Raw genomic sequence first — 23,457 nt, forward strand, 5'->3', positions numbered from 1 at the left:
GGGCGGGCGGGGCTTAACAGCAGGGCGGAAGCTTCTCGAGTGGGCGGGGCTTAAGGTGGGCGCGACCGGCCCTCTCGGCGCGTACCGCGGAGGCGAGGCTTAGCTTTAGGGACACGCCCAGTAGGAGCGACGAGTCCCGCCGGCAAGCACGGAGGGGCCGGGGCCCCACGGGTAGGCGGGGCTTAACGAGGGGGAGCGGGGGGGGCGGGACCGGCCCTTCTGCGTCAACGTGGGGGACGTGGGTTTTTGGGGTGGAGCTTCTGGGGTGAGCGGCGCTTCCAGTTGCGTGTGGGCGGGGCCTGAAGTAGGCGGGGCTAAATGGGCGGGAGAACGGCCAGCCCTGTCTCCGCGGGTTCCCGGCGTGCTCTGCGCGGGGCGGGCGGAGCTCGGCCCCTGGACCGCTCATGGCCGCCCTGTCCTCACTTCTCGTTCCACGGCCAGGGTCTCTCCCGCCGTCATCCATGCCCCCCTGCCCCAAGCCATGTGTCCCTGTTCCCACCGGGACCTTCGGGCTTGCTCCATCCCCATCCCTTCCCCACCACGTCTCCCCCACCCAGCTTCCAATTTCCCCATCTCCAATCCGCAGTCCTGTCTACCATCCCAATTCCCACGTTCTTCTGGTCTCTGTGTTCCCGTCCTGTCTCTAACAACCCCCAACATCATTCCAGCCTGTGTGTTCCCCCCTCTACCCCTCCCTATGTTCCTCTTCCCACCCTGTCCCCTACAGCCCCCCTATACCATTCCAGTCTCTGTGTCCCGCTGTCCCAGTCCCTGTCATATGTCCCCAGTCCCGACCCCATATCTGACTTTGTGTCCCACGTGCAGGAACCCAGGGGCAGGCAGTCCTGCCGCTCCCCAGTCAGCACGATGTCGAGCCTGTCCCCTTGTCCCAGATGAAGGGTGCCATTGCCACCCTCCTGCTCTGAGGACAGGGCTGAGAACCGTGGGAAACTCTCTGGCAGGCTGAGTGAGCCCTTGGTCTCCTCAGGAGACATGGCTATCCCTGGGGATATCCCACCCCACTGCCAGCCAGCTGTGCTTTGCAGGGCAGGATCCATGGCAGGCAGGGACAACAGCAGGGAAAGTAACACGGACAGTGGTTGCTATCACAGGGCTTTCTGCATCCCAGGAGTCCAGGTGGCCCTGGCAAGGCTGGAGAACATTACGTGCTGCCCAGGGTGGGTTAACCACGCTTAGGAGGGGACATTCCTCTGAGATCCCTGTCTGTGGACCACGTGGGCCACCCGGCTCTGCTGGGGTGACAGGATGATCGGCATGGCCTCCCCACTACAGCATCATCCTCCCAGGGAGGACAAAGCCACCCACGCTCCTCAGGGCTGGTCTGGGACCAGATCCTGGTGCCCTCCCAGCAGAAAGAGGTGACATGCAGGTTGGCCTTAGGGACACGCAGGTCGAGGTCATCCCCAGAACAACACCTGGGTCACCTAGACCCCAAGTGATTTTGGGGGCCACTGAGCATACTGATAAGGGCAGAGCCCACAACCCCCTTGTGACACAGGTCCCCTGTGTCCCCCCTCAAGCTGCGGGGCTGGGCTGAAGGCTTTATTGAAAAATCCAAAACAAACAACATGGTCATTATCATACAATGAAAACCCAAATTGACTTGCCCTGCAGTGGGGGGGGGCACCGCCGCCATCCCCGTCACCAGCTGCCATCACTGGGGATACCACAGAGACCCTCTGCCCATGCCTGGCTGAGATACAAAAGGGACAAGTGGATTAGGCCGAGAGCAGTGCTGCTGTCCCCAAGCCCCCAGTGCCACTGTGACCGCCATGCCGCTCCCGGGCCCCAAGGCCTGAGGTAGTTGGGCGTGCAGGCGAGACTCCCCCCAAAAATAGTGGGGAGGGTTTCGGGGCTCCCTGTGTCCTGCAGGAACAGGATGGTTGGTATTGCATCCAAGGGGAGCCAGCATGGGTTGAGGTTGGGGAAGCAGCAGGAGCCCAGGTCCCTCCGGTGGGCTGGCACACAGAGCAGCAGGGCTGGAGGGAACACGGGAACAGTGGCTCCCTGCACACTAGATGGCTGCGTGGATGGGTGGCAGCTCTGAGGCCACGGCAGTGGCAGGTCCCACTGCTTCAGGTGCCAGCTGGGTGCTGACAGGTGGGCGTTGCTGGGAAAGTACACGGTGACAGCCCAGCCTCTTCCCAAAGGGAGAAAGGCCAAATCCTGTCCTCAGCACCTCAAGTGGAGGGACACTGGTCCCAGCAGGGGCACCAGCAGGACCGTGGAGGATGGGGACATTGCTGCATGGTCTGACGTCACTGTCTCCACTGCAGCGAGTCGAGCTGGGGGGCCCGGAGGTGGCTGATGCCCCCGGCCCTCTGAGCCCCCTGCTCAAGGCACAAAGGTTCCCTGGCTGGTGCCAGCTCTGTGGCCACATCTGCCCACAGCCACACTGGCCCTTGTCCCCCTGCACCCAAGAGGGTGGTGATAACACCAGGGTGGCACCAAAGTGACCAGGGACAGGGAGCTAACTTACTCTGGCTTTTGGGGTGCTCTGGTTTTGGGGCACCCTGGCTCCCCCTCAGACCCTCTGTGCTGCTACCCTAGAGTCACCCCCTGTCCCCAGGAGCTGGTGGCACCTTGGTGGCCCAAAGCCACACCCAGCACCTTGCGGAGGGTTTATTGCTGGCATGAACACAGTGAACTGTCAGGGCAGAGAAGCCCAGCTCAGGGGGGCTTAGGAGGCATTTTGGGAGGTGGACCTGGAATGAGGGACAGGAGCTCATGGCAGCATTCCTCCTGCTGCTGCCCCTTTCCTAGCTGCTCCTAGCACCCTGTGTCATCAGCCAGGGTATTACATGGGAACACCACCTCTCAGCCTGCAGTGGCCAAAGGCACTCGGTGTCCCCGCCGAGGGGGAGCACACTTAGCACCAAGCCCAGCAGCACCCCAAAGGCTGTTCCCCACCTAGTGGCACCCCCGGGGCCTTCAGCATGCTCATTCCCAGGGTGGGGAGACATTCATGTCGAACCAGGGGCTGGATTAAGGCTGGAAAAGCAGCGAGAGGCAAGAGAAGCCTGACCGCTCTCGCTCAGCCAGAGAAGGCTCTAGGAGTTCCGAGAATCTGTGCAAAAACAAAACTAAAGGGTTAAAGACCCCCGTGTGGACACCTCCCCCCACCCCCAGCAGCTCTAATAAATACAGGTGTGGTTTGTGCCCTTGCCCCAGCCCTGGGGTCTTGCTGGCGGCTCAGCTCTGGTTCTGGAGGCGGCTCTTGGAGGAACACAGGGGATGTGTGCTTCAGGGGGGCTTCTGCACCACTTCCTTGGGGTTCTTCTCAACAGACTGCACCAAGTGGGGTCCCAAGGGTGTCCCCCACAGGGTTCCAGATGTCCCCTGTGGGCTGCTTCTACCACTGGTGCTAATCTGCAGCTATAAGCGGGAAGACAGGGTCAAGGGGTGCGCTGTCCATCGGCATCCCTCTGCCTCATCCCTCTGGGACCACAAGGCTGCTCTAGCAGCACCTGAGCCCCCTGCCTGGGGATGATGTAGATGCCACATGTTGGGGTTTTTCCTGTGGAGAGACCCCCATAGGATTTGCCCATGTGTGCCAACTATCCCCAGGCTTGTGGGGGATGCAGCAAAACCTTCTCACTGCCATGGATGGCAGGAAGGGCTTCTCCACCCTGCCCCACCTTTTCCAGGAGCAGCTGCCCAGCTGGAGCAGGGCTGGCACCACTCACCGTCCTCCTCCCAGCCCTCTGCCACGCCAGCCAGCTCGTAGTGCTTCTTGCGCAGCTCCCCCAGCTTCTGCCGCTCCTTCTGCAGCTGGTTCTCCAGCTCCAGCACCCGCACCTGGGGACACGGCCAGGACATGCCCACCTTGGCATGGAGCTGGGCCAAGCACTGCCCTTTCACACCCATTATGCCCCCAACATCAAGCCCAAATACCACAGAGGTGCATCCCACAAGTGCTCCAAAATGACGAGTGGACCTGGGGAAGGGATAGAGCTCAGGTGGGCACTGCTTGTGCAGACAAATGAAGGCACAATGATCTGTGTGGGCATCCCTGGCAGGGGAATTCCCCAGAGCTGCCTCATGCCAGGCAGAGGTGGATGCTGTGGGTAGGGGGTGGCCACTGGCTGCTATGTCATGATGGGAACAGCATCAGGGAGGGACTGAGGACCAAGAGCATGTGACTCCTGTGCAAACCCATCTGTTGCCTTCACACCTTGGGCTTTGCCTTTGCTTGTGCTACCTAGGAGCAGCTGGGCATGGTGACCCCAAATTTGATGCCCCACCTCAGGCAGCCCAAGAGAGACTTGACTAGGTGTGTTTCTCAAAACATGGGAATCTCCTACCTGTGAGTCCATCTCCTGACGCTTGATCTGGGTGAGTGTCATGCTGGAGAAGTCCATGCTATCTGTGGAGAAAGACACCACAGGCCCCCTCAAGCTCTGAACCCCAGTCACACCCACCAGCAGCTCCCATGCTGCTGGCATGTTCTGGCACCAGGGGATATGCAGGGAGGGAGTGAGGGGCAGTCATTGGCAGATACCACAGGGGCACAGCCAACCAAGAGGAGAGGTTTTGGGGCAGGTTTGTGCTCCAAGCATTAGGACCAGAGAAAACGGCCTCGAGTTGTACCAGAGGAGGTTTAGGTTGGGCAAAAAGGAAAATTTCTTCATGAAAAGGGTTGTTCAGCAGTGGCAGAAGCTGCCCAGGATATGGTGGAGTCACAGTTCCTGGAGGGATTTAAAAACCATGTAAATGTGGCACTTGGGGATGTGGTTAGTGGTGGGGGAACAGGTAAACTCAATTGTCTTAGAGAGCTTCTCCAACCTTAGTTATTACATGATTCTAAGATCCCTGCAGCCCAACACTTACCTTTCTCCTCCACTTGAGACTTCCCAGCTTTGGTGGAGGCCACCACACTGGCCGTGGCCTGGTTGACACCCCGGGAGGCTTGCTGGAGCTTGCAGAGGTTACTGCTGTCTTTGTCTGCCTTCACCTGACAGGACAGTGAGGAGGGGGTCACACCCCACCAGGCGAGCAGAAGACCAGCCCCAGGATTTGGGGTGACCACATGGCGCCCCAGCATCTCCCTGAACCATGGGAAGGGTAGCAGCCTTGCTCCTACCTTGGAGGCTGCCACCAGCTGAGCGGTGCTGGCCGCGATCTCCCGGGAACAGACCATCAGCTCCTCAAAGGTCCCCTTGCCTTGCACTACCAGGTCAGCAGCATCACTGCAGGACAGCAAAGAGGAGCTGGAGCATCATACTGCCACCCGTGTCCCCTCCCTGTAATGATGGTAGGAGTCTGTCATTCTCTCCCTGCTCTGGTGACAGTGGCACTTACACCATGACAGTGGCACCCCAGCCTACTGCCTTGGAAGCAGAGATGAGACCCTCAGTCCAGCGTGAATTCTTGGCATAGAACTCCTTGGGGGATGCTGCACCCTGCCATTGGTAAAGGTGCAATTAGTTACTGAGCACCCCCAAACCCCTACTCTGGGGGGCGGAAAGGAGGAGGTCAGGGTGTCATTCAGGCTGTGTGTGGGAGGCAGGGATACACTGAACTTGGGGGTTGTGGGGTCCCCTTTGTGGGAAGGGAGATCAAGGATCACCACAACACCCCAGGAACCATAACCAGGGTGAGCCCCTGGGGTCAGCAAGCAGCTCCTGGCAGCTGGTGCAGAAGTCCCAGCAGGACAACGGTTGGAGCAGCATATCCCAACAAGTGCACGATGACCCCCAGCTGGACAAGCACCCCCTTGCCCCTACCCCTGTCCCAGCTCACCCGTCCACTCTCCACGATCTCTCTCTGGAGATCCTTGGAGGCCAGGACCAGGACACGGATGGCCTGCATGAGGCCTGTGCAGGAGCCCAGAATCCTGTGAGACAAACACCACTGAGTCCCCTCTGTGGAGCTGCTGCCCTGCCTGCCTGGCTCTATCCAGTGCTCTGATCATCACTCACCTCTCGTTAACTTCCAGTTGGACCCCAGTGTCACCAGCCCGTGCCTTGCTCAGCATCTCCTGGTTGAGGGGAGAAAGGCTGTACTGAGCCCAATGTGTCTCCCTGGCCTCTACAGTGGTCCCAGCAGGCCCCCAGCATCATGCCTGTGGGCACCTCTCTGCTTGTGGTGACCCTCACCTCAATACGGGCAGATGCGATTTCAATGGCCGTGGCCGTCGCTGCCATCTCCTTGTCCACTAGGTCACCCAGCTCCTCCTGCTTGACATCCAGGCCTCTGGGGCGCAGCTCCTGGGGACAGGATGGGATGAAAGGGACCATCCAGGAGCACTACAGTCCCTCTGGTGGTGCCTGCCATGGCCCGATCCCATCCCACTAGCCCTCCTGGGCCACCCACCTCCCCGATAGCGCTGATCTGGCCCAGGCAGGCTGTCACCAGGCTGCAGTCAGCACTTGCGACCATCCCTGGGTCTTGCAGGGCGCTGAGGTAGCTCACAGTCTCACTGCCACACTGCTTGCACAGCTCCAGCAGACCTGCATGGGCAGCATGGGGGGCTGAAGGGGCCACATGTGGGGAGATGTTTGGTTCCCACCCTCCACATCATCCTGCCTGTGCTGGCCTCTGCCTGCCCTGGTTTCTGCCCACTTCATCCCAGCATCCTACCATGACCCCAGCACAACCTGGCCTCTGCTCACCCCAGTATCCTCTTTGCCCTGGTGCCTTCCCACCCTGACATCTGCTCACTCCAGCCCCTGCTCAACTACCCATCTTGGTCCCTGCCCACTGAATCCTCTGCCCACCCCAGCCCTTGCCCATCCTGACCCCTACCCACCCACCATGTTCACCCTGATACCCTGCCCATTCTGACCCCTGCTCACCCAACCCCTGGCCCGGGGCAGCACTCACGGTCAGCAGGCTCCACAGGGGCCACATGGGAGGTCGCACTGCCCTGCAGGATGGTGTTGCTGACCAGGTGGGCGAAGAGTGCCAGGTGGGGCAGCAGGGAGCCCACGGCTGTGGCAGGACAACGGGCACAGGCCTCAGCCCCCACTGCGCTGACCACCCACCCCGCATGGCAGGGCTGCCCCTGTGCCCAATGCCTGGGGCTGCCACCTCTCACCTGCGCCACTCGAAAGGTACTTGCTGTGTGCATCCCGCAGCCGCTCTGCGCACTCAGAGGCTGCCAGCGTCTGGGACAGGAGGCAATCTGCAGGCAGACAGCAGGCAGGGCTCAGCTGAGACCACAGGGAGCAGGCAGGCTGTGATAACACCAAATTTGGGAGTAGCAGGGGCATCACCTGCTGAGCCGGTGCAGCTGATATGAGCAGGATCCTCCATGCGAGCCAAGGCATCCTGCACCATGCGCTCAGCCTCGCGCGTGATGCCCTGCAGCAGGGACAGCTGCTCCTTGGCCAGGCACTGCTGCAGCACTCGCTCTGTACTCTCCTGCTGGGCCAGAGCCAGGCTCAGAGCCCTTGCTGGGCCATTGGGCACTCCCTGCACCTGGCCTGCCCAAACCCCTCTGATCTGGCCAGAAGGGGAATGGCAGGACCCTCGCGGTACCTTGTCTCTCAGCTGGGTCTGCAGCATCTCCAGCTCTGTCCTACTGCTCTCCTGCTCGCAGCTGAGCGTGTCCCGTAGCTGCTGCAGCTCAGCCTGCAGAGCTGCCATCTTGTCCCTGTGCTGCTCTGCTGCTTGGCTCAGCCTGTCCCTCTCCTGCTCCAGGCTGGCAATCCGAGTGTTCTGCTCTGCTCCTGCCTGGTGGGGCATGAAACAGCAGCTGGGGCTGTGCCGAGGGTGAACCCTCCAGTTTGGTGACCCATTCTTCGTCCAGGCTTGGGCCACCCCAACTGTCCCTGCTGGGTGCACCATGGCCTGCACAAACACAGCTCCCCACACCAAGCAGCACTGATGATCTTATCTGGTGACAACTGAGGCTCCTGGGGAGCTTTTTCACTTTTATCAGTGAAAATGCATTTTTATCACAACTGTCACCATCCTGATGGAGGAGTGGATGCAGCGTGCTGCTTCTGCCCCATCCCCATCCTGTTGCTGAGTCTGCCCACCTCATAGATGGGTGACTGCAATTTCCTGCCAGCTTCTGCCTCCTACAATGAGCCCAGGCACCCCTCCTGTCTTCCACAGCTCTGTGGGCATGGGTTACCCTCTGGCACATCTTGCAGTGTGATGCTACACTGCTACCTGGGCTTACAGCAGGCAGAAGTGCTGACTGACCCTGTTCTTTCAGGCATTTTTATTCCCTGATCCCTGCTGCTGGAGCCCATTACTCCACATACTACGACACTCAGGAGCGTGAAACTCCCCTATGTGACATCAAACCTGCTCAGATGTGGCAAAGATGATGACAAGGAGCTAGTTTTCAGCTCAGTGGTGGGTATCACCTCTCAAATGCTTAAGGCCTGGCTACCAGCCCAGAGTGGTGCTCTCACCTGTGTGCTGGATTCCAGTGTGCCCTGGAGGACCTGCAGCTCTTGTCTGCTGGCTGCCAGCTCCCGCTTCAGTGTCTCCAGCACTTCTGCCTGCTCCTGAGACTGCAGCAAGGGAAGAGGTTGACAGCAATGGTGCCTCATGGGGAGCCCCTGCTCATCCCTGGTGTGTCCCCCACCATCCCTACTCACCTTCCTCTGTGCCTGCTCACTCACACGCTGGAAGGAGTCCTCCAGCTCCTTCTTCTCTCGCTCCACATCCCCCTGGGCCTGCCTGGCCACGGTAATCTGCTTGGTCACCTCCGCGTTCTGGCAACATCAGAGAATGAGCTGCACAGCCCCTGGTAGCAGAGGGCAGGGCTGGGACAGGGGAGGCTGGGGGGGGTGGTCTGGGGAGCCCACCTTGCGCAGCAGGTCAGCGTGGTTCTGCACCAGCTCGCTGTACTTCTCCTTCAGTTTGCTATACCGCTGCTCGTTGGCCTGTGCCCGTCCTGCCATGCACACAGGGACACAGAGCTGAGCACCTGAGACCCCCCTGCCCGAGGCTCACCCCCACCCCATGCCAGTGCTGGCACTCCCTGCTCACTCTCAATTTCAGTCAGGCTCCGCTGAGCCTTCTCCGTGTCCTCCCGCTGCTTCTTCAGCTCCTCCAGCTCTGCACGCAGGAACTCGCTCTCGTCCTGTGCCTGCTGCTTCAGGTGCTGCTGCTCGGCCAGCTCAGCCTCCAACTCGCTGGCACGGCCACGCAGCTGCACTGCACCTCGTGCACTCTGCGGTGATGGGTGGGGGCTGATGGTGCTGTTCAGCGCTTGCCAGGACCATTCAATGCCCACTGGTACCATCCAATGCCCTCCAGTAATGTCCAGCAGCCCCCCCACGGGTATCTCCCTGCTGGCCCCCAAGTGCATCTGGGCAAAGCACAAGGATGCTGGGCAGTGGGCCTTAGTCCACCCCCTGACAGAGATGCAGCCCCCTGGCACACCTAGGGACCCCCTGTATGGGGGAAGCCACTGGGAAGAGGGCAGGACAGAGATAGGGTCACTATCTTGTCCACCCAGAGACAAGATCACCCACCTCAGCCTTGAAGTTCTCCAGCTCCTCCTTCAGGGCTGTGATCTCCCCATAAAGTTGCTCAATTAGCCGGTCCCTAGGAAGGAAAGACATGGGATTCACTCTCAGTGCCATGGGGACACAGCCTGGGAGGGGAGGTGTCTCCTGTGTCACCATGGCTGCAATGCCGTTCCAGGCAGGGAGGTCCTGGTACCATCTTGGCCATTCTGCAGCATTGCCAGGATTGCTTACTTGTCATCCTTGTTCATCCCGTTCTGGCTGTTAAAGTTGAAGGGGTCGCAGCTGAAGGAGCTGCCAAAGATGTCATCAAATTTGTTGTCAAACAGGCTCTGTGGGAAAAGCAGGACAGACCTAGAGTGACCCCACTGCCACTTGGGAGCCCTGGTCCCTCTATGTCCCCAGTGTCACTGCCAAGCCAGCCTACGAGCTGCCTGGACACCGGGGCTGGTTCCCCGTGCTTCCAGGACACTAAATGTGATGAACTTGATGAACATGGGGCATCTGTGATCTCCTGGAGGGAGAAGATTCCCAAAGCCATGTCACTGCATGCTCCTTCCCCTCCCCACTCAATGCCTGAGAACAACCTTTGGTGGAGAGGAGGGTGAAGACCTAAAGGTCTCCATGGCAATGCTTGAAGACAAATCTCTCCTCGCTCACTGGAGGGCACCACACCACTGAGCAGCACTGGGAGAATTCAGGCTAGTTCAGCCCCATCAGCACCCAGACAGGACACCCAGCATCCAGATGGGATAAGCACCACCCAGATGGGACATCCAGCACTTAGACAGTCTAGACAGTCATCCAACACCAACCCATCTCTCTCCGGTGACACTCCCCAGCTCCCAAGGCCATCCCCACTGTCTCACCGCAGCATGGATTTAGAGAAATAACCCTGGCTCAGAGGCAGAGAGCCCCCACCATCCTCACCTGTGAGGCTGCATCCATCTCCACCAGGTCTGTGATGGGCTCGCTGTCAGGCGAGGATGCCTCGGCGGGGATCACCACCACGGGGCTGATGTGCTCTGACAGCGCAGAGGCACGCAGGAAATTGGGAGGGTTCTGGGGAGGAAATGGAGCTGGGCTAAGGTGGAAAGACTGGCACTGCTACTGGACTGAAAGCACAGTTAGTTGAAATCCTGCCCTGGAGCTAAGCTGGCCATGCCTTGACCCATGAGAACGGAGCCAGGACCCACAGGGATGGAAACAGGACCCGCAGGGTTGGATCTCAGCAAGGGCTATGGATCAGTGAGAGAGGGGATCCCAGCTTCCAGTCAGAGGGCAGCTATGTCCACTTGGATGCCACCCAGTGAGGGATAAAAGAATCCTCAAGGCCCAGGAGCCCCACAATGCCACCAGACCTAAGAAGCTGGGAAAGGCAGCAATAGGCTTTTTTGGGCCTTTGGCCAGTGCCCCCACTGCTGCCCCTGGACACAGGGACAGGGAACATGAGGACTGCAGGGTCTCACCTCTGGCAGCTGCGGGATCTGAATCAGCCGCTTGAAGTACTGGAGGTTGCTGGAGCGGTAGAAAAGGTCCTTGAGTCTGCAAGGAGCAGGGAATGGTTAGAGATGGTTCTTGTTCAATCTGGACAATCCCTTGCCTGGCTCCAGGAGTGGGGGGGGGGTGTCACTTGGCCACTGTACTGCTCTGGAGGGGAATGTGTTCTGTGCTGCCACCAAACTCAGAGCAGGTCCTGGAAGTCCTCCTACTGCTGGAGGTCTTATCTCATAAATCCCAGGCCTGATGGGCAGGGAGAAGCACCTGAAACTTGAGTGACCTGGTCTAGTGGAAGGTGTCCCATCAGAGTAGTACCCGATGACCTTCAAAGGTGCCTTCCAACCTAAACCACTTCCTGCCTACCCAAAGTTTTCAGGAGCAGGGGGGCTTCTTGCCTGGAGCCAACACCCTCACCTTCAGTTCTTGCAGGAGCATCCTCCCCAAAGCAGGGTACCTCCCTCCAGGACTTAAAAGTTTTGCGGAGGGACAGTGTCCAGCCACACCACTCCTAGCTCCCACCTCTCCCAGTCACCTGAGCAACCCAGTCAGGATCTTGGCGCTGTTGATCCCTGTCCCAAGGTGCTCTGTGTGGTCAGAGTACAGTCAGCACTGCTATCTGCTCTTTGAGTTTGTGACCTTGATCAAGTTGTCTCTCAGCACAATGACATCCTCCCCTGGCAGCATGACATCCCCTCCCTGCTCTTGGTGACCAGTTTTTGTTTTGGTTACTCTAAATAATCACGTACCAGAGACCACAGCACATCCCTGCTCACTCATTTTTGATCTCAGTGCCTTGGGAGCACTCCCAGAGCACCCATGCTCTGGGTCTGGGCACTTACTTTCGGAACTGCTCCAGGAAGCGATCCCGGTGGCCCTGCAGTGTATCTGCTGGCAGACCTGGAAGAAGCAGAAAGTAGAAATGTCTTCATGGATCAGGGAACAACCCATAAGCACAGCCACATGGAGGCAGCTCTTTCCCAGAGATGGCCACCCTCCTCTAGGGGTCCAACTACTCCACACAGTGTCCCGCTGCAGAAAGGGACCATGCTCCACACTCCTCAGGGCAGAGAGAAGTGTGGGCTGGTGGCTGTCATAATTCCAGATCCAGAAGGATATGGGTTTTGATATGGTGACTCCCTTCACCCCCCAAAAGAGGTGGGGGAAGAGGTAATGGTAAACAGCCCAGGCTGAGCAGGGTGGTGGACCCAGTGCCTCCCTGTGTGTCCCCCCCCATCAAAGGCAGTAGTGCTGGGGACACTCACAGGAGTGGAGCTTGAAGAGCAGCTTGACAGTGTAGTCATAGAGGTGACTGCAGTCCAGGATCACCTGGATGAGTGGGGCCAAACGGCACTGCCCTGCTGCTGTCACTGACACTGAACGTGACATGTCCAGAGAGCTGAATACTGCAGGGAAGGAGTGCAGGATGAGATCCGGCAGCATCCGAGGGTGCCACACTATGCCTGCCAAATCCACAGATGTCATCCAGAGCAAGATACCCACTGGCCCTTAGGGACACAGCCTGCCACCCTGCAGCTGTTTGTGAGCTCAGTGGGAGGCAAAATTCCCACCTAGGTCTCCTACCCAGGCCTGGGAACACTCCAGCCTAGCACCATAGGCCTTCAACCAGGACTGAGCCCCAGCCACGTCCCGGGGCAGAGCTGACACGTGACCCCTGTGCTCTGCCTGTCACTGTTGTCCCACTGGCCACTGGAGTGTGCTGGGTGTGCCAGACAGAAGATGCCCCAAAACCAGCTTGGAGCAGCTGAAGACCATCTTATTCCAACACCTTCCACTAGACCAGGGTGCTCTAAACTCTATCCAACCTGGCCTTGAACTCTTCCAGGGATGGGGCAACCACAGCTTTCCTGGACAACCTGTGCCATGGTCTCACCACCCTCACAGCCAAGAATTTCTTCCCAGTTTCCCACCTAACCCTGCCCTCTGTCAGTGGGAAGCCATTCCCCCTTGTCCTGTCACTCCATCCCTTGTCTGAAGTCCCTTCCTGGTGCTCTTGGAGCCCCTTTAGGCACTGGAAGAAGCTCTAAGGTCTTCCTGGACCCTTCTGTTCTCCAGCTGGACACCCCCAGCTCTCCCAACCTGTCTCCAGAGCAGAAGGGCTCCAGCCCTCAGAGCATCTCTGTAGCCTCCTCTGGACTTGCTCCAATAGTCCCATGTCCTTCCTGTGCTGGGACACCAGGGCTGGAGGCAGCTCTGCAGGAGGGGTCTTACTTAAATGGGGTAGAGGGGCAGAACAGCCCCCTCACCTGCTGCCCATGCTGGGGGATCAGCCCAGATCATGGGAGGTTTTGGAACACACATGGCTGGGGCATGTTGAACTCCTCATCCTCCAGCATCCCCAAGTCCTTCCCGGCAGGGCTGCTCTCCATCCCTCCATCCTTCAGCCTGGATTGATACCAGGGGTTGCCCTGACCCAGGTGCAGCACCTTCCACTTTGCCTTGTTGAATCATAATTCAGGTGAAGTGCCCATAGAAGAGCTGAGCTGTGGTGGCCTGAGCCAACATCCCCTGTCAGAGCCTCATCCAGCTCGGATCAGCCCCACCAAGGGGCTGGACTCCAGCAGATCTGTCACTCCACCGTGTCTCAGAGTAATGCAGGCCTTTACCTGTCTGGAAGAGGTTCAGCTCACACTCCAGGTAGTCAAACATCTCCACCGTCAGCTGAAAACTAGGAAACAGGGTTGAGGATGGTTGGGGACTGTCTCCAAGGACACCCATGAGGAAGGGTCCTGTCCCTGCTCGATCATGCTGCCGGTGGGGTTGGGCAGATCGTGCCACCCACCTGCACCCACTCCCTTCCAGACCTTCCCCAGCCCTGCACTCACAAGTTATTGACATCGTTCTCCCCAGCCTCATCGAGCTGCCGGTCAGACATCTGCAGATTTCCAGGGAATCGGGGGTTCTGTGGGGAAAACAGGAGTAAGGAAAGGGTTCCAGAAGATCCCCTGGTCTGGCCACAGCTCTGGGAGCACCAGGGCTGTGATCCTGAAGCTTTAAAGTCAGCTCTTGGATGAGCCAGGGGAGTGATGTGGGGGAAAAGGGAGGTAGCACAGGGTCTTTGAACCCTGGGTGACCACAGCATCCCTAATAAACAGCATCTGTTCTCTTCCCAGCTAGAAATGCTGATTCTCCCTGGGTTGAGAAACTTGCCTAGCAGGGAGGAGATAGGGCTGTCAGCAGAGAGCTGGACAGGATGGAGTGATATCTGCCCCAGGGGGTACCTGCCCTGGCCTTCTGGGGAATGTCACATCACACTTCCAAAACAGGGTGATGGGCACAGAAAACACCTCTTTCCATCAGTTTTCTCATCTAGGATAGCTGGGGGAGAATGGGGTGTGTGTGTCTCCTACTACTTGTAATCCACCAACTCCCAGCCCAGTCCAAGGAGCCCTGGACCGCCAGGAGTCACCTCCAAAGCATTGGTCCTTGGGCCATTTTTGATGGCCACTGGCAGATTTGTGAATATTTCATGGAGGCAGCAGGATAGCCATGCTGATACCGTGCTGTCACCCCAGTGCGCACCCCTTGCTACAGCCTTGGGGACAGGGATGGAGAGGCTTACCTTGGTGTGAAATTCCATCTTGGTTCTCAGCAGTTTGAGGTAGATGCTGCAGAGCTGACCGTAGCCCTCGCTCAGGTGGCCCTGTGGGGACCCCAAAAAGCTGCTGAGATCCAGGGCAGGCTGTGGAAAAGCCTTCTGCTGCAGAATGATTGACCCCTCCCTTATCTCCCCAAAACCACAGCCAAACCCTCCTCACTAGCACCTAGATGCAGACTGGCTGTACTGAAGGGATTTGGTCAGATCTTCCCATCGCCTTCTCTGCATGTTTTAATGCTTCATTTGACTGTCAGAGCCACGTTTTTATTGGGTTTTGCCATAAAATAGGAAGGAAGCATTTGATTTTGGTGGAAGGCAACACAGAATGCTACTGAAACGCAGCCCAGGTAGGTGATAACAGCCACAGGTCAGCCATGGCTGTGCTCTGCTTCCTGGGAGAGGGAACCCCTCAAGCCTACACCCCCCCCACCTCCCCCCAGCCCAGCCATGGCACTCCGAGGGTCTCCCTCCCATGGCTGGCAGGGTTGGTCACTTACCCACATCCTGCTCATGTCACTCAGCTCATTCTTGTATCGCACAGAGTCTTTCAGGACCTGGAGGAACGATGGTGACAATCAGTAGGCAGAGCACCAGGAGACAGTGTTCCCTACTTGAAACCAGGAACTGGGTGACAAACAGGAGGTCTTGATGCATTCCCAACCCTTTACTGCTGCCACCAGCCCTGGGTGCCTCCACTTCCCCAAGGAGAATCCTTGCTGATGGCTCCTGTGCACCATTGCAGGCACTGAGCAGTTTCCTCTGGCACCGGCACTGCAGATGGCACATGGGGGTTTGGGCATGGCAGCACCAGGAGGGCTCTGGCACCCAGGATTGACCTGCAGGGCACTGACCCTTTGGGAGAGCTCCAGCACTGGTATCCCCATAGGACTGACCCCCAGGAGGACACCAACCCTCCAGGGGGACTCCAGCTCCAGGCCCTGCTCAGGATTGACCCCTGGGAGGCCAATGACCCTCTGGGAGGACTCCAGTTCCCACCCCAGGACTGATCCCTAAGGAGGACACTGACCGTCCAGCATTTTCCATCACCCAGTGTAGCCCTGCAAGGGAAAGGATTTGGCCCCAAGCTGAGCTGTGGGCACTCACATTGGAATGTCCATCCCGGAGGAGCTTGTGGAAGACATGGCAGAACTTCCAGCAGAGCACAGCATTGCCGGACAGCGGCAGCCGGTTCACCACTGACCAGAAGGTCTGCGCTCCCTTCTCATGGTGCGTGCCCAGGATGCATGGTGCCAGTGGTCAAGGAAGCACTCCTCTGCCCTTTGGTGATGGAGAATGGCCACCCAAAGACAGCTGCAGCCAGAGTGGCCATGCCACCACAGGGAGTTAATTGTGCCCAGTCCAGGCATATGCTGTCCCCAAAGTGGCACAAGCCACCTCTCCCTCCCAGGAGCACCATGGCACATGCAAGGCTGGGGCTGTGCCTCTGCTGAGCCTTCCCAGGTGCCTGGCTGGGATGCTGGGGATCCACCTTTGGTGGCAGTGTCCCAGCCTACTGTGGGCACCTTCCCCTCCTGCCTTCTCCTAGGATGGCAGTGCTGGGAACACCAGCCTGGGCACCTACCAACATTCAAAGGCTGTGACAGTAGTAGCAGGGACCCCATGCCATGCTGGAAAAATATCCAATGCTGTTAATAGCCCCCACCCTCCCCAGCACCCTGGGCACTTTTCCTCACACACCCTCTTGATGCTGCCCCTTTTCCAGGCAGCCCCAGCCCCACTCCCACATTCCCATGGCCAGCTTTGAGAAGGATATTCCTGGCATGTTTCTCCTTGACAGCAACTTCCTGTGCATTAATGGCTTTATTGATGCTGACGGTCTGCAAGAGAGAAGTGATGGGGGGGGTGAGATGGGAAAGGCTGAGGCTCCCTCACGGTTCCCCGTTGCTCACTGAGACCCTCTGGCTCTGCGGTGGCTGGGTTCCATACAGGTCCCCAATCCCTGCTTGTGCCAGATGGATGCTGACCTTTCCCAGATGCCTTTCTGGGATGCAGTTGGCATCCACGAGGTTCAGCTGCTGCCAGGACTCATTTACTCAGGATAATAATGAAGCAATTAAAGTGCTGACAAAAAACCCTCTGCTGTCCTCAGAGTGGTAGGACAGGCAGAGGGAAGGCAAATTCCTTCCCTGCCTTTGGATCGTGGGTAGCAGCTGGCAGCTCCTACCCCACTTTTGGGGTGCTGAATGGGGAGGACAATTTGGGGGGACACAAAAAATTGGGCAGTAGGATGGCAAGACCACTGCCAGGGCTGCCTGGCAAAGGTCCAGGCTGCTCCATGGATTAGAGGGAAAGGAGTGGAACCCACAGGCAGGACTTGCCATGCAAGTGTTGAGGACCTTGGGGAGGAGTCTTGGCACAGCCAGCCACCATTTATCCTACGGAATGCAGTGGCAGCCACTGGAAGAATTTTCCAGGCAGGATTTTTAACTCTACCCCATTTCTGATCCTTCACGGGGACGCAAAGATGCCAGCTCAGGGTCATCCTCTCCCCAGGCTCCCACATCACCAAGTGCTTCCTTGGCACCTGCTCCAATGAACATCCCACTGCCAAGGGAAGGAACCGTCTGGCTCAGCACTGCCAGAAGTAGCTCATTACTGATATAAACCAATTAAAGCTGTGAGATTAATTTCAATGCCTTTTTCACTACAGTCCTTGCTTCAACCCTGCTTCCTGGCCCTCTGTGAGGTGGCCCCATGTGGCTTCATCTCTACAGACTCCAGTGAGTCTGTGCTGAGCAGGCCCACAGGAGCCCTAAATGTGGTGGAGTACAGCCCAAATCCTCCAGGAAGTCCCTCTGACACCAAAACATGTGCTAGCTGGAGCGGGAATGATGACAGCCTGAGACAGATGAGACCCCACCCACAGCTGCATCCCATCCCTACACCCCCAGCCCAGAGCCAAGCACCCCCTTTGCTGAAACTATGTCCAGATGCTCCAGTTCTGTTGCAGGGATGCCACTGCTCTATGGTGTTTGCAGCCCCATCCCTATTGGCTCTGGGTGGTGACAATGGAGGTGACATAGGACATCATCAGCAAGATGCAGGAGGCTCATGTTGAGGTGTCAGGGGACCTGAATTCTCAGAAGCCACAGCCCCTTGTCAGGAAAACCATAAAATTAAATGCAGCATTAAAAAAATCCTTGAGAAGGCGCCTCTGACAGTCTGGAGAGGGATGACCATGTCCTAGAGGCCCGGAGTAAAACGCCTGCATCCCAACATCCATCTGTGACACGTGTCATGGATCCAGCTCCAGGGGCAGCTTGTCCTCACTCAAAATCCCAGTCTTAGCCCTAAAGCCCCCAAGACTGTCATGACAGTTGTGATGAACCAGCCGGCACAGTGAGGAGTGCCAGGATCAGCATTTAAATGCACATTCCACCTCAGAATGGAGTCCTGGACCACAAGAAACAAGCCAAATGCAAAGCCAGAGCTGGGGAGCAGAAGCTCATAGCCAGAGGCAGGATGTAGGCTCCACCTTCCCAAAGCTGCTCCTGCTGTCCTTGAATGACCAGAACAGGGATGGTCTCTGGAGAGAAGCTGTGCTTCATCCCTGGGAAAGCTAGAAATGGAGCTCCCAGTTTAACTGCTCTTTCGTGTCAGCTTTTCTCAGCAAAGCAAGGACACTTTTTTCCAACTAAGGAAGCCCCAGTGACCTCCAAGAGTGAGGAGACACAATAGGAGGGTGATGGGGGCTGTCAGCCCCTGGTTCCAGGCAGGGACCAGCTGGACCTTCCATCCCTAAGTTCCTCAACTCCATTTGAAGCACACACATCCATCTGGAAGGCAGAAAGGTTTCCGAGGAAAAGCTGGATCTCACTTTCTGGGTGTAGTTGTGGACACCACACTTTCACATTGCATCCCCAAGAGTGCAGGGCAGGGGTCCCATCCCCGGAGCCACTTGGGGTATGCTCAAATTGCCATATCAGTGTCTCTGGCAGCATCCACATCAGCAAACTGGGGGAGCACAGAGCAGTAGCAGGAGACCAAGGCTAGAATTGTCACCTCTGGGGGACAAGCGGGGTCACGGAGGGTGATTTGGCTGCAAAATTGGGTCAGAGCAGAGGGAAACTTGAGGCTGCTTGGACAGCAAGCCCAGACCCCTTCCCCACAGAGGGCCTTTTACCCTGACTCAGAGATGCCCCTCCCCACTACCATCCCACACCTGCAGCTGATGGAATTTTAATTTAATTATGAGCTTCCAACCTATGGGGGTGACTTCTGACCCACCAGGGCACATTTGGGCAGCACTGCCAGCCCCACTCCAGTTTCGTGAACAGGGCAGGGGACACTGGGGACATGGGGCAGCCCCACACCCCACCCTGCTGCTGGGACAGGAAACACTGGAGTTTCCTCTTGTGCAAGGGCCAGGCAAGAAGCTGGAGGAGAGTCCAGAGGGGTCTACTGCAGAAGGAGAGGTGTGAGTGTGACACTGCCATCTGGTCAGCCCTGAAGAGCCACAGGGTCAAGACTGGGCTCAGTGGGGCAGAACCTGGGGCACAGCTGTGCATGGGGCTCTGCCAGGCTGGGGAGTGGCTCCATGGGTGCTGCAAGGGCTGAGAAAGGTATTGGGGCTGGGAAGGCTGCAATAGAATGCTGCAAGCACTGTTAGCTTTCCAAGTGCCACTTGAGCAGGGTGAGGAAACCCCATAGACATGGAAAGGCACAGGCCATTTGGGAGAGGAGCAGTCTGGGACTACCTATCTCTGAGCAATGACATCTTTCCAATAGTCTTTTCCTCCTTCTGCAACATCAAGGGGATTCCCAGAAACCTGTGGAAGGTCTACTTGCACATATGGCTTGACAGGCCGCCATAGCTTTGTCCCACAGGAATTCCCAACCCCTGATCCAGCCCAGACCTCCTCACATGGAGATTTCACAGCAGGGTAGAGCCATCATCAGCTCCACACTGGGGTGACCTATGGACAAGGTCTCATGCCACCTCTCCAGGCATGTGTCTGCAGGCTCCACAGAAGCCCAAAACTGCATGGAGGAAGAGGGTCAGGATGACAGAGGCTTTCTGAGCCCTGACATACACTTCCCTCTGCCATACACACCCTCACTCCCCACCAGTTCTCCCCAGATTACTCTCTGAATGCAAAATTTCCCATCTGAAGGCAAAGAGCCAAGCTTGGCTCAGGAGCAGCACAACGCCTTCCTGCTTCTCTCATTTCCAGAAGGAAACGAGTGTTGATTAAAGAATCCAGAGCTACTGCGAATTATTTGTACAAACTGAGTAAGTCGCAGTGCAAATCCTCTTAGTAATGCTCCCTCATTTCTTCTTAATTCCTTTCTATAAATGGAGAGCCGGGATAGAGCGTACCTCTGGAAAACTGCTCACAAGCTCTGCAGTCGCAGGAGCTTCAGAGAAGGGAGCGAGCAGGAAGACTTGACTACAACAAGTCTGGAAGAAAAATCCATGGGCTTAATTAAAATGCAAATCCCAGTAAAGCAAAGTTTGGCTCAGGCTCTGGAGGGTGTACAGAACATGGGAACCAGGCAAGCTCTTCCAAGGGCACATCTTAACTGCGCCAAGGAAAATGTAAGTGGGATATTAGGGAAAAAGTTTTGTACGGAAAGAGTGATAAAGTGTTGAAATGGCCTGCCCAGGGAGGTGGTGGAGTCACCATCCCTGAATGTGTTTAAAAAAAGACCAGATGTGGCACTGGGTGCCAGGGTTTAGTTGAGGTGCTGGGGCATGAGTTGGACTCAATGATCTTGAAGGTCTCTTCTAAGGTCTCTTCTCTGGTCATTCTGTGAATTCTGTGAATCTCTTTAAACATCTACCACCTTCAGCAGCTAATGTCAAATTCTAGCCTCGAGGTGCTCAAGGAATGGTTTTGTCCAGCAAAATCCTGGAAAAAAGCCAGCTGGGTAACACCTGGGGTAGTCAATGCTCCACTGAGGACTGGCGAGAGCTCCTGGGGACAGCTGGGGTGGCTGTGGTCCCCCCATGCTGGGCACCTGTGGCCTGACAGCAGGAGCAGGAAACAAGCTTGGCTTTGTGCCTGACAGCAGCTGGAGGGAAAGGGAGGCAGGAAAGCAATGCTGGCAGGCCTGGCTGCCCACATGGGATGTAAAACCCAGGGATATATTTCTATGTATTGGACGGGAGGATGCTCAACGTGCCTTTCTGCTCATTCCCATAGGCTTCTTGGGAACAGGGAGTCAGGAGATGTGAAAAATACCTTCCCACCACTTAATCCAGGCTATTTGGCTGCATCTGCTGCTGAATCCATGAGTGTGGAAAGCAAGTGCTCCTCTTCTGCCTGGCTACATCCTGGAGCTCCTCTGGGAATAAGCTCCTTGTCCAGGCTTTGTGAGCATATCCCAGAATATGTTGCTGCTCTTCTTACCTCCTGCTCCCTCCAGATGAGAATAGCTCCCAAATAAAACAAGTCTCAGATTTTGCAGTGCTTGGGCCATAAAAACAACCGTTTTCCTCAAACCAACAACTTACTTCAGTGACAGAGACCCCAAAACCTCACTGCATCCATTGGGGTCACTCCCAGTGGTGATGGCTTCAGATGTCCCTCTCCAGGAGGAGATGCTGATGCCACCAGCCCAGATGCCCATAGGAGGAAAACAAAGGTGTCCAGAGACAGCCCTGAACCCCAAGTGATAGCGGTGTAGGTGGGGTCACCTTGTCCCACAGCCTGCACATGGAACACTCCAAAACAGAGTCACCGGGAAGATGGCAACAAACTCCGTGAGCCACACTGGAATCCAATGGCATCACCATGATGCTCTTCTTGACAGAGACCTTGCTCTGTCATTGCTGCCTCCAGGTCTGCTCTCTCTCCTGAGGCCAGGAGGATGATGACTTCAGATCAATAACACCACCAGCCCCTCCAGCACTCAGCAACGCCCGATAAAGGAGTGTTATGGAGCTCTTCCAGCACAGGTGGGGTTTCCTGGGAAAAAAAACACCTAGGCCAGGAAACTGAGGTGTGGTGGTGTGAGGTTCAGAGGTCTCTGACCACAATGAGACATGCAAGGCTGGAAGCCGACACCCAACTTCTAGCATGCCTTTGCCTTGAGAGCTGTATTGCTGCTATCCCAGCAGTAAAACCAAAATAAAGTTGTAGGATGCCTATTATGTCCATTTTGAATGTGCCTGAACAGCCCACTCCAGCAGCTCCCAGTTACTCCTGAGGGCAGCAGAGGTTGGGATCCACAGGAGGATACACCCATGAGCTGTGTGTGCAAGGACTTGACCCACATTGGCTCTTCCAGAGCCTCGAGTGAAAATTCCAAGTTCCATACCATCAGGAGGGATGGGGTTGGATGAAAACTGTGTGATCCAATTGCTCTTCCACCTTCAAGGCCAAGGAAAGAAGGAGGACAACCAACCAAACAATCTGTAATGGGTCCCAAGGGCTCCAGTGAGATAGTCGATGCCAGCAGGGGAGAGCTGGAATGATCACAGGGAGAGTTTGGCTCCCATTAATGTGTTTACCACAGTGATCACATCACTGCCCACCACAAGGAACCAGCACCTGGAGTGCTGGGCAACTGGCTTCCTCCAGCCATAAATAACTTAAGCAGTTTAATTACTTGGACATGGAATTTTAAAATCCAGTTTAAGGAATGTGGACTTTTCTTTTACACAGATAAACCTTAGGGGGAAAAAAAATTATGGTAAGAAGAAATTTTGGGGAGAATAGCTGGCAAAAAGCAAGGCTACAAAACACAGACCTCACAGGGACCAAATGGGGAAGATGACACTGTGAAGTTCAGAGCTGAGGCTGCCGCTGCCTGGCACTTCCAACCCCAGAGCACAATCGGAGCCCATCACAGGGGGCTAGATCTGAAGAGAGGCAGAAATCCAGGGGCACCCCCAGGATCCCCATCCCTCCATTAAAACATGCACATTCGCTCATTACTCTTCTCACTTAATTACTGCTCAGGGGAGTCAATCAGTGCCCAGCTGGCTCAGCTGCAGCCGGAGCCTTTCCCATGAGCTGCTCCAATAACCAGGCTTTTAACTGTAAATGGGGATTTTATGCAAGGATAATCTCTTCCAGCAGTGGTGATTTCTGTCTGGGGAGGGAGTGTGGCCATGTCTGACAGGGTCAGTCCAGGAAGGTCTACCACCACCTTCAAACATTCCTGAAACCTTCCCAGTCATGTTGACCACAGTCTTCTGCTTCCCAGCAGATGCAAATATTTAGGCATTTTTTGGAACAGGAAGAGATAAAGGAATGAGGATGAAAGATTTAGGGAGCAGATGCAAGGAGCTCATCCAGATATCCATTTCTATGATCAACTACCACCCAGGACCCACCTTTCTTGAAAAGCACCACCCCAGCAGGAACACAGCAGCTCTTATTGTCCTAGCAGGATATTCTGAAATTAAGCTCAGATCTAGTGCTGGTGGAAATAACTCCTTGCAATGCTTCTGGGTGAGCAGCAGCTCCTGGGAGCAGGATGGGGCATCCCTCTCCTGTTATGCCCCCAAGATGTCTGGATCTTGCAACGGCGCCAAGAGCAGCAATGACCACGTGGACTCAATACTGCATCTGAGGGATATGGTGGAGCACAGCGAAAAGCCAAATCCCTCTTCCCAGGGTGAGCAGTGCAGGGGTGAACGTGCTCCCTGTAGGAACAGTCCCTAAAACCCACTTCTCGCCCCAAACTTGTTTTCATTCCTTCTGTCTGGGTGAGGGGCAGTCTCCATGGGCCAGAGGAGCTGTGACAGCAGCACTGGGCACGGGGACACAGGTGCATGGAAATACAGGTATGTGGGGACATGGCAATATGGATGCATGGGAAGAGCTGGTGGGGACACGGACGCACGGGGACACGGACGCACGGGGACACCAGTGCTCGTGGGGACGCGGGTGTTCGTGGCACGGCCTGAACCCG

The 23,457-nt window shown here is 56.7% G+C and overlaps 1 protein-coding gene and 1 long non-coding RNA gene across 6 annotated transcripts in view; one reads left to right on the forward strand and one right to left on the reverse strand.

Moving 5' to 3' along the window:
- Positions 1–49: 49 nt before the first annotated feature.
- On the forward strand, positions 50–21,685 carry LOC132337253 (uncharacterized). Its single transcript, XR_009489118.1, has 2 exons — positions 50–171; positions 20,739–21,685. It is a non-coding gene; the product is annotated as an uncharacterized LOC132337253 (long non-coding RNA).
- HIP1 (huntingtin interacting protein 1) overlaps positions 1,551–23,457 on the reverse strand; it is a 44,122-nt gene continuing 22,215 nt past the window's right edge. For 2 of the 5 annotated variants that reach the window (XM_059865616.1, XM_059865618.1), the window contains exons 2-31: positions 16,346–16,409; positions 15,676–15,818; positions 15,069–15,125; positions 14,536–14,616; positions 13,799–13,875; positions 13,580–13,641; positions 12,218–12,415; positions 11,795–11,852; positions 10,925–11,000; positions 10,386–10,517; positions 9,690–9,787; positions 9,462–9,534; positions 8,974–9,157; positions 8,790–8,878; positions 8,580–8,696; positions 8,391–8,492; positions 7,504–7,698; positions 7,239–7,386; positions 7,061–7,147; positions 6,847–6,954; positions 6,337–6,473; positions 6,120–6,230; positions 5,943–6,001; positions 5,764–5,857; positions 5,323–5,423; positions 5,105–5,210; positions 4,852–4,975; positions 4,326–4,387; positions 3,708–3,819; positions 1,551–3,396 (exon numbers count right to left, since the gene is read on the reverse strand). In XM_059865616.1, coding sequence (XP_059721599.1) covers positions 3,386–3,396; positions 3,708–3,819; positions 4,326–4,387; positions 4,852–4,975; positions 5,105–5,210; positions 5,323–5,423; positions 5,764–5,857; positions 5,943–6,001; positions 6,120–6,230; positions 6,337–6,473; positions 6,847–6,954; positions 7,061–7,147; positions 7,239–7,386; positions 7,504–7,698; positions 8,391–8,492; positions 8,580–8,696; positions 8,790–8,878; positions 8,974–9,157; positions 9,462–9,534; positions 9,690–9,787; positions 10,386–10,517; positions 10,925–11,000; positions 11,795–11,852; positions 12,218–12,415; positions 13,580–13,641; positions 13,799–13,875; positions 14,536–14,616; positions 15,069–15,125; positions 15,676–15,818; positions 16,346–16,409 — 3,066 coding nt within the window. In that variant the 3' untranslated portion in view covers positions 1,551–3,385. Of the gene's footprint in view, positions 3,397–3,707; positions 3,820–4,325; positions 4,388–4,851; positions 4,976–5,104; positions 5,211–5,322; positions 5,424–5,763; positions 5,858–5,942; positions 6,002–6,119; positions 6,231–6,336; positions 6,474–6,846; positions 6,955–7,060; positions 7,148–7,238; positions 7,387–7,503; positions 7,699–8,390; positions 8,493–8,579; positions 8,697–8,789; positions 8,879–8,973; positions 9,158–9,461; positions 9,535–9,689; positions 9,788–10,385; positions 10,518–10,924; positions 11,001–11,794; positions 11,853–12,217; positions 12,416–13,579; positions 13,642–13,798; positions 13,876–14,535; positions 14,617–15,068; positions 15,126–15,675; positions 15,819–16,345; positions 16,410–23,457 lie in introns of those variants that run through there. The other 3 variants (XM_059865617.1, XM_059865620.1, XM_059865621.1) reach the window with 2 other exon arrangements.

This window comes from Haemorhous mexicanus, chromosome 22 (assembly GCF_027477595.1).
Source record: "Haemorhous mexicanus isolate bHaeMex1 chromosome 22, bHaeMex1.pri, whole genome shotgun sequence".
Classification (NCBI taxonomy): Eukaryota; Metazoa; Chordata; class Aves; order Passeriformes; family Fringillidae; genus Haemorhous; species Haemorhous mexicanus.